At 33.5% G+C, this 10,243-nt stretch overlaps 2 protein-coding genes across 3 annotated transcripts in view; one reads left to right on the plus strand and one right to left on the minus strand.

The window, feature by feature from the left end:
• Positions 1-5,479, minus strand: part of Adsl (Adenylosuccinate lyase) — a 49,801-nt gene extending 44,322 nt beyond the window's left edge. The window contains exon 1 of one of the 2 annotated variants that reach the window (XM_076417528.1): positions 5,186-5,479. In XM_076417528.1, coding sequence (XP_076273643.1) covers positions 5,186-5,353 — 168 coding nt within the window. In that variant the 5' untranslated portion in view covers positions 5,354-5,479. Of the gene's footprint in view, positions 1-1,752; positions 2,037-5,185 lie in introns of those variants that run through there. The other variant, XM_076417520.1, reaches the window with a different exon arrangement.
• LOC143204797 (uncharacterized) lies at positions 3,006-5,055 on the plus strand. The gene is made up of 2 exons (XM_076417637.1): positions 3,006-3,334; positions 4,835-5,055. The coding sequence occupies exons 1-2, from the start codon at positions 3,115-3,117 to the stop codon at positions 4,966-4,968; spliced, it is 354 nt and encodes a 117-aa protein (XP_076273752.1). The 5' UTR covers positions 3,006-3,114; the 3' UTR covers positions 4,969-5,055.
• Positions 5,480-10,243: the final 4,764 nt, after the last annotated feature.

The raw sequence follows: 10,243 nt of genomic DNA on the forward strand, positions 1-10,243 counted from the left end.
AAACAATAGTAATAAGAAGTTATAACTCTAACTATTACGGCTATAAAAACTACAGTTAATTATATAACTGTAGTTTTTAGAGGAACTATAATGTTGAAATAAATTTGATAACATTTTTGTTCAATTGTACATCAAAACCCAACTGAACTAAAACTCAGATAATGCAACGTTACCGCACCAAATTTAAGTTTTCATTTATTTTGACGCTGAAAACATAATACTAATGTAGATAAAATAATGAAACAAAATTTTAAAACGTTATAAAATATAATTTATTTTAACAGTACAGTAAATCTAATGCATATTTATTGAAGGACTTAAACTACGGTTAATTAATCAGTTAATTACTTAAATAGTCACAATAGTTTGTAGGTTAGAGTTGTTTTATTATATTTACATTGATATATGACAATGGTGTCGACCAGTACGAAAACAAATCGAATTTTATAGGCCGATTTGGTTATACGTTCGGACGCATCAGACTTCATTCTGTCTCTTTTTAATTAGAGTAATGCTAATTAGCAAAATGAGAAAGCAAAATTTTTTAAGTTTAAAAGGGATTTGGTTTTTTAAATTGAATTTGGAGTTGATGACGTGCATTGGCTATTTTATTGGAAGGGTATATATATACAATATCGATTTATTAATAAGATTAAACAAGTTGGGCTACCATTTACTTTTAAAACAGTTGCAATTATTCATGGAATAGATGGGTAAACTGTATGAATAGGTTTTCAATGGATGTTGGTTATGGTTATCCCACCAATTGCTGCAATGCTGTTACAGTTGGATATCTACTCCTCAGTTTCTGTTATGGAACTTCCCATAAGAGTTTAATTTTGTTGAGATCTGACGATTGTGTTCAGAAAAGGTGTTTGATGAAATGTGATACTCCTCCAACAGAGACTGTACATTTCTCTGGTTGGGATCTGGCAGTGTTCCGCAGCAATATGGTACAGTCATCAGTATGCAATATGCATTAGTCATCAAAGTCCTCGGCCTACCATAGTAAAACACAGTTTTTTGGCAAAATTAGTCTCTTTTATTCAACATAATTCCCTTCAAGGGTGATACACTGCTAATAGCGACCCTCCAACCTTTCGATACCATTTTTGTAGTACGATTTGTCCTTTGCTTCAAAATAGGCCTCAGTTTCGGCGATCACCTCTTCATTAGACGCAAATTTCTTCCCAGCGAGCATTCTTTTGAGATCTGAGAACAGGAAATAGTCGCTGGGGGCCAGATCCGGAGAATACGGTAGATGAGGAAGCAATTCGAAGCCCAATTCATGGTTTTTGCGTTCGTTTTCACTAACTTGTGACACGGTGCATTGTCTTGGTGAAGTAGCACTTTTTTTTTCTTCAAATACGGCCGTTTTTCGGTGATTTGGCCCTTCAAAGGGTCCAATAACGCTATGTAATAATGACTATTGATGGTCCTTCCTTTTTCAAGACGGTCAATGAAAATTATTCCATGCGCATCCCAAAATACTCGGAATCGACGGGGGGGTCGGGAAATCGACATTAACCCAATAAATCACTGAATTTACATACATTATTATAACATTACATATGTATAAATGTACTGTTTCCCAATTTAATTAATACATTTTATTATGGTAATGTGTAAAGTTAACTAAAACCATTCAATCCGGATCTGTTAGGTACAAGGCGCATGTTAAAAATATAACCTACATTTCATGAATCCAACTAAAAGACAATTTAAACAATAATACGACAGAAATACCCTTACCTGCTCGGCTTTAGCCAGATTTATCCATAGTTTCCTCCATGTTGAGAACTTGTTTTGATCGCTAAAATTATATTGCATTTCTTTACTGGCATATCTGGTACTTAACGGCGACCGATAGTTGCTGTAAGGGCAATCGTAATCGATAACGTAACTATCTTCAGATGCCATTTTAGTTGAGCGAAAACAATGAACGAACAATGGAAAATCTTAATTTAAAATGAATTGTTTTTCACTGTAACGAACATAACCCAACTCCTAGCGATAGGGATCGGCGTAACGCTGATATCGTTCAAAGGGTCCAATAACGCTATGTAATAATGACTATTGATGGTCCTTCCTTTTTCAAGGCGGTCAATGAAAATTATTCCATGCGCATCCCAAAATACAGACGCCATAATTTTGCCAGCCGACGGTTGCGTTTTCCCACGTTTTGGAGCGGGGTCATTGTGTGCAGTCTACTCAGATGACTGTTGATTGGACTTCAGAGTAAAATCATCTTCAAACACTGCTCCGAATCATCAACTTGTTACTTTTGGTCAAAAGTGAGCTGGCGTGGTACCCACTTTGTACAAAGCTTTCTCATACCAAAATATTCGTGAATAATATGATGTACACGTTCAGTTGATATCTTTAGAGTGTCTGCTATTTCTTTCAATTTCAATTTACGGTCATACAAAATCACAACCTCTTTCGGACATCCACTGCGCTCACCGTATTCGGTGCTCATTTCACCACGTCTAAACTTAGCATACCAATCCTTGATGGTTGATTTTGCTGGGGCACTGTCCAGAAACCCGGCATCAAGCTAAGTCCTGCTTGCTTTAACTGTATTTTTCCCTTCAAAAAGCAATATTTTATCAACACGCGAAATTACTTTTATCCATTTATTTTTCACAATAACAAAAGCAAGAGTTTCACTCAAAAATGCTATAATTCACAAACTAGTGATCCGACAACTGTCAAATATATACACGCATCTCTTGAGGCTTAGGGTTAACTAAAAAACATATGGATTTAATTCTAGTAGCGCCATCTATGTGTCAGGCCGGGGACTTTTTAATTGACCTGTTATGGTCATGCTTAAGATATGATGTTATATTATCTCATGTTTTAATGCATTTCTAATTAATTATTAGGCATTATAATGAAATTGGAAACATAAAAATGCTATAAACAACTTCTGACACATATGAAACAATTCATGAAAATTCATCATTAAAAAACCAGTTCTCGGAAAAAAATTCTCGGCATTAAATTCAAGTGCTGATATTTTAAATACGTATATTTAAACTTGGTATTTATTGACTTTAAACGTTGAATTTCAGTGTTCATGAAAGATATTCCTAAATTGTAGTATTTAAAATGATTGTATTTTCCAATAGCAAAAAAAAGACGTACTCGAGAACTAATCAAAGCACAACTAGTATGGATCAACTAAAAAGGAAACTACAAAGTATGAGCGTGACCACCAATACACAAACCGCGAATGCAAGATCTATTTCACGAGTGGTGCAACCAACTCTAACACGTAATGCAAGTCGAATGTCTCATAAAAGTATCAGATCCCAGAGAGCAGGTCCAGGTGAGTAAATAAATAATTAAAAGAAACAACAAAATGGTAAAATGTTTCAATCTTATGTTTTGATTATTTAAAATAATTTAACAAAACCCTGTGTTCTGATGTAAAACAAACAATAGTAAACTAGGTCAATGCTAAAAGATGTGGTGACGAATACGCTGACCCATTGTTTAATCTATTATATACAGCCAACCTACCGACTTCAAGAAATATTTGCAATATCAACTACAAGAAACCTCCAACTTTATCTTAACAAAGTCGAATTGTGGTTGAAAAAGTGGCGTATCAAAGCAAATGAGACAAAATATACCCATGCGACATTCGCTTTTTGTAGAAAAACTTGTTCTTCAGTAAAATTGAATAAAAATTATTATTAAAATTATTATAAAAATAATTATGAACTTTCGCAAGCAGACAACGTTAAGTATCTGGAATGCATTTTGATCGACGTTTGACATGGAAAAAACATATAGTAGCAAAGCGCAAACAGCTTGGGCTTAAACTAAACAAAAAAAAAGATGTATTGGTTGATAGGGCGTAAATCTAAATTATCATTAGATAACAAGGATTTCATATGGATAACATAGTAATCCTCCAGAGGTTCCAGAATAAAGTGTTGCGAGTCATCGTCGATGCCCCATATTACGTCTCCAATAAACTGATTCGGCGCGATATCCCCTTAGAACCCATAACGAGTGTGGTTTGAAGTGTTACTGCGAAGTACTCTGAAAGACTATTAGTGCATCCCAATGCACTCGCCAAACAGTTAAATGTACGCGATGGCAGTGTACTGCATAGGCTCAAACGCAAACTACCATATGAACTGATTAATAGACATAAAGAATGAAATTTGATAATCTCTAGAATAAGTCTTTAAAATAAGTTAGAACAGTATCTAGAATAACATGTAGATTATAAATTGTACAGCAGATCATTTACTGAAGCGATCATATAATAATACGTATTGCCCATAGGCAGAATGTTGAAGTTCTAAGAGATGAATAAAAAAACCTTTTCTAAAAATTCACATACACAAACATAACAGATGCCCCAATAGGCCGTGAGCCTTGCTCGATCTTGCACTGTTCAAGTTAGCGGTTGTTCAAATACTGGTAAGAGGCAGTCCTACATAACCCGGTCCAACTTGTCACTCTAAAGAAAGTCTCCGCGACCAGGTATGCGTCATGCATTCCACCGCCTGGTTTCAAGCCAGAACAAAAAAATCCTTTTTCTCATCTCAATATCACTTCAGTCAACTACTTGACCAACCTAACCGAGGAAAACACAACGGATTTGCAGTGGAACTAGACTCTATTTAAAGCCAACAAAATACACTTTGGGGAATAAGTTATTTATTATGAGGATATACAGAAAATCATTTTTTGTGGTATTTATAGTTTTTTTTCTTAGTTTCGGTTCAGAGTATTTTTTTAAAATCCTTTTGTATAACCCGTCAAATATTTTATTATTTTAGTTCTTAATTTATTTTCTAATTTGTTTCAGATTTAGATGGTGGGCACAAGTCGCAGGTTCATTTCAATATTGAAATTCTGAACGACACTAATAATGATCGAACCATAGTACTCAGAAGGAGTGTGGTGGAAAATGGCAACGGGAAATCGACATTAACCCAATAAATCACTGAATTTACATACATTATTATAACATTACATATGTATAAATGTACTGTTTCGCAATTTAATTAATACATTTTATTATGGTAATGTGTAAAGTTAACTAAAACCATTCAATCCGGATCTGTTAGGTACAAGGCGCATGTTAAAAATATAACCTACATTTCATGAATCCAACTAAAAGACAATTTAAACAATAATACGACAGAAATACCCTTACCTGCTCGGCTTTAGCCAGATTTATCCATAGTTTCCTCCATGTTGAGAACTTGTTTTGATCGCTAAAATTATATTGCATTTCTTTACTGGCATATCTGGTACTTAACGGCGACCGATAGTTGCTGTAAGGGCAATCGTAATCGATAACGTAACTATCTTCAGATGCCATTTTAGTTGAGCGAAAACAATGAACGAACAATGGAAAATCTTAATTTAAAATGAATTGTTTTTCACTGTAACGAACATAACCCAACTCCTAGCGATAGGGATCGGCGTAACGCTGATATCGTTGTTTGGTCGGTCTCTAGCATGACTGACAGACAGGACCGTATTTAAAATAATATCGTGTATTTAAATCCTTTTATTCCATAAAGTAAAAGTAATTTATGTACATCTTTTAAATTATATCGACTAATATATCAACTATAACAAAAAGTTGATTTTATATACATATTATATACATTATTTATTTTGTGTAAATAATGTTGTTGGAACCTGGAAGATCGGCCACGAGTTGAACGACTTTATTATTATGACATTTTCGACTGACTTAAGCAATATATACTTAATGTAATGCCCCCAGAAATTAGCTTACCTATAAGTGGTACTATAAAACCACGATTAAATTCTGTAAACATTATTGGATAATTCGATATGCAGCTTAGCGATATTAATTAACTAAATAAAGCAAACGCTTGAATGATATTTTTCAAAATCTGTGGTGTTAATTTTTAATTGAAAATGAAACCATTTAAATGAACATTTTAATTATTTTTATTAAGTTTTAATATCAAAATAACTTACAGAAATGTAGAAAATAATTTAAAAGTGCACGCTTTTATGTTCATAGGTACTATCTCTTAATAAACCCCAAATATAGACCCCATCATGTTTTCGCTGTATTCATATATTTATAACACCATCAAGCAAATTCCACTGTTTTAAGCGAGAGTCTAAAAGCTCTGCTTAACTCTTTGGCAACTTTAAATCCCGACTTAAATCATTAAAATCTTCTGTAGTAAAAAGATCGTGTTTTGGTTGTTCTGGTGTAGGTAACAACTCCTTATCGGAATTACTTTTATGAGAACAAAGAGATGAGCTACTTTTCCGCGATAATTTTTTCGGTGGCTCAGGTACTGGTCGTATCTGGAGCAGAAGATGATTCCAGATCAGGATATTCGATAGGTTTTGCATTTTTACCTCTACGTCTTTTACTCGGATTCACCATGCAAAAGTAGCAGTCGTTAACGTGATCTGTTGGTTCTCGCCAGATACTTGGTGTTGCAAATTTCATTGATCTTTCTCACCTCGATACCAACCTAAAATATAGAAATGGAATTTAATATGTCTATTATATTTAATTCACGATTTAATTAAAATTTGCTGGTTACCTTCCAGACATCTTTTACAATTATTACAAGCAACGTGTGGAGCGCATGTTTTGTCTTGATTTCGAACATTACAGTTAAAATATGCTTCGTAGGCTTCATAGAGAACGTGAGATGTATTTAATTCGTATTTCACGTCTCGAACTTTAATAAAGTGCCCACATATATAACAAAATGATCATTGTTTATAACTCTAGTGCTATTGATCAGCACTGTGTGAACGTTTGAACACCACTCTGATCGCGCGGTGATTTTAAATGTATTAAAAATAATTAAAATTTATAAAAAATTTAAATATGAGTATTATTACTATAACTATTACAAAAGCAAACTTTATACCAAAAAAGGTAGTTTCTTTTCGTCTTTGTTCATAACGAAAAATCATAAAACAAATTTTAGGATAAACAACGAAAATTTTTTCGTAGATTCGTGTTATTATAGGGTGAACAAATAACTGTTTAAGGTTATCTTGTAACTTAGTATTTTATACGGAGTAACCATCATTAACCATCATCATTTCTTATCTTGTAGGCAATCGAATGTGTTATTTTCAATTAGTTACAATTCTTAATGATGTCTTAGTTCCTTATTAATTGGTTGATCTTGTGGTATGATCGTGTGCAGTCGTTACCACGGATAGATATATTCAGTATATATAACTATTTCTAGACTAAAGTCTACTTTCTAGACATGTTCGTCAACACAACAAACAAACCATTTCAATCTGATTAATATAGTAATCTATAAAAGTTTAAACTTCCCGTTAATTTTAAAATACACTGTATATTATCTCAACCGATTTAGTCTTAATTCCTTAAAATCAAGTCCAATACTGTTTAAAGTAAGGTTGAACTTATTGACCCCCTTATTAACGATAATGCTGACCCCCTATGAAGAAATAATTAAACTTATATGTAATAATGTGAAATATCGTTTACGTAAAACAACCATTAATGACAAATATATTGTTTAAAAATTGATTTATAAATGAAGTAACATATTTATGGATTAACTGATTTATAGATATTAAAACAATATCAGATATATACAAAACAAGCCAGAAATACTGAACAAAATTAAGCGATATTATATTAATGTCTGCTTTTCTCATAGACAACAGATGTAAATCAAAATAGATAACCGAATATATTTATTAACACAAATTTAAAAAATAAATGCCTATATTATTATAGTAGAGAGATTATTTATCATTTAATATGTTCTTCATTTTTAAGTTTTGTTATTTCCGTTTTTTTCAATTTTTATTTTTTTCGACTTACTTTACTTTCGAAGTTTCTGGATTCAAGCTCAAGATTTAAATGCTGACGACATTTTAAGGTATTCTAGATTTGCACAAAATACCTGATCGTTGTTGCGACGACCGCCACGACCCTTTAGGCCACCACCAATTCACCATCAACAACTACAAAGGTTGGCAACGCCGGTGGATTGGTACCATGCAGTTCTGGAGTATAAAAGGCCATCACGACGACGTTTCGCTCTCCTTTCTTATCACCGTCCCCCTGTAACAGTACCACTTCCACAGCGCTACCGTACTTCCTTCACCTTAACCTAATATCCTGTCCATTCTCCCATCGACCACATGTATCAATCGTAAGTTAGAATAAACAACTTTGATTCAATCAGTGTTTTTAGTTCCCGTGCAAATTCCTTCCAAAAATAGTAGTGAGTGTTCTGACAAATAATCGCCGCGGCAGCCACACATTTCGACCGACTGACCGACCTGACGAACATTCCTACATTGTTTATCACTCTAGTGCCATCTATCAGAGCTGTGTGAACGTTTAAACCCCACCAACTTAAGATTTAAATGCTGAAAAGTTTAATGAAAACATATTTTGTTGATTATAAAGTATCTGTCAAGGAAAATAAATAAAAAATGTATTTCTTTTAACAAAGCTTACACTAAAGGAAATCCTTTTCATGTATCTAGGAACAAATGTTTTTATAAAATGTTTAGGACAATTGAGTTGATTTCGGAACGATACATTGAGCGAGTAAAATATGGTACGCGTTTTAATTTGTTACGAATCACTTATGATTCGGGACGGGACGGAATTAATAACACCACTTATGGCTTTGAAGCAAAAGATAAACTTTATTTACGTCGCTGATATTTTATACCATTTTTGAACAATCTCGATAAAAATTACAGCGCCCTCTACTATTTGTTCTTCTTATTTTCTACATTGGACACTGGACGAATACACTGACCTAGATCCAATATATTCAGGTGTTCCTCAGGACAGTGTGATTGGTTCATTGTTATATCAGCCACAAGAATATTTCAACTTCATCTAAACAAAGTCGAATTGTGGCGGTCGAAACATGGCGTTTCCTTTGATTGACGAACTTGTCCTTCAGTAAAAATTAATAATTATGAACTCCTGTAAGCAGACAATGTTAAATATCTGGGCATGCATTTTGATCGACGTTTAACGTGGAAAAAACATATAGTGACGAAACGCAAACAGCTTAGAAGTAAACTAAATCAAATGTATTGGATGATAGGGCGAAAATCTAAATTATCTTTGATAACAAGGTTTTGCTGTATAAGCCAATACTTAGTTCCATTTGGATCTATGATATTGAACTGTGGGGTACTACTAGCAAATCTAACATAGATATCCTCCAGAGGTTCCAGAATAAAGTGTTGCGAGTCATCGTCGATATTACGTGTCTAATAAACTAATTCAGCGCGATATCCCCAAAGTGAGTGTTATTCGAACTGTTAGTGCAAAGTACTCTGAAAGACTGTTAGTGCATCCCAATGCACTCGTCAAACACTTAATTGTGCGCGATAATAGTGAAGTGCGTAGTCTCAAAGGCATTCTACCATTCGAACTGATTAATATACACATAGGGTGAGATATAATAATTTGTAGAATAAGTTAGAATAGTCATTAAAATAAGATTGAGATTATATGTTTGTACAGCAGATCACTTACCGAAGAGATCTTCTACATGTGATTATTGTTCTCGTATAATGGAAATTATAAAATAATTCTTATTGCCCACGGGTTAAGAGATTAATAAAAAAATTGTTAAATATTTTAAGTAAAGTAAAAGTATGTTCATCTATACACAAAATAAAACTGTGTGGTCAGTAAGGTAATTTCCGAGATGATCTTTGGAAATCATTTATTTAATTAGAATCGTCGTACACTACACTTTGCTCTTCCCACCACATGCATAGCAGGACTTATAACCTTGGATATTCTATTTCGCTGGCGATATGGACTAGACTAACTCTTGGCATTTTGGGTTTCAGATTATCGTAATAAATCCAACTTTCGACATAGTCAATTTAATTTAGATATTTCAAGTTACGAAAATTTCGACAGACCTGAATTTTGGTAGAGACCTTGGGTTTACGATTAGAAAGAAAAGACGAAAAGTCTCGGTCTGTGAAAAGTCTCAAGGTAAAAGGTGAACATTTTTGGTTTTAGAATTCTGCTCTTCAACTTCAAGGGTCATGTCTTCCTCGATTTCTTGTTCTACTACTACTTCATTTTCCCGTACGTTCGCAAATTATTTAGTAATCCTACTTTTCTACATCCACATTTACCACTACAACCTTTCTTGCAGTTGCAAAAATAGTATTTCTCCAAAGCGAGTGGAAATAAGATTTGAATCGGTACCAAATTATC

The sequence above is a fragment of the Rhynchophorus ferrugineus genome, unplaced genomic scaffold, assembly GCF_030347505.1.
Source record: "Rhynchophorus ferrugineus isolate W39M unplaced genomic scaffold, kcgeb_rfMv2 rfM1, whole genome shotgun sequence".
NCBI classification, from domain to species: domain Eukaryota; kingdom Metazoa; phylum Arthropoda; class Insecta; order Coleoptera; family Curculionidae; genus Rhynchophorus; species Rhynchophorus ferrugineus.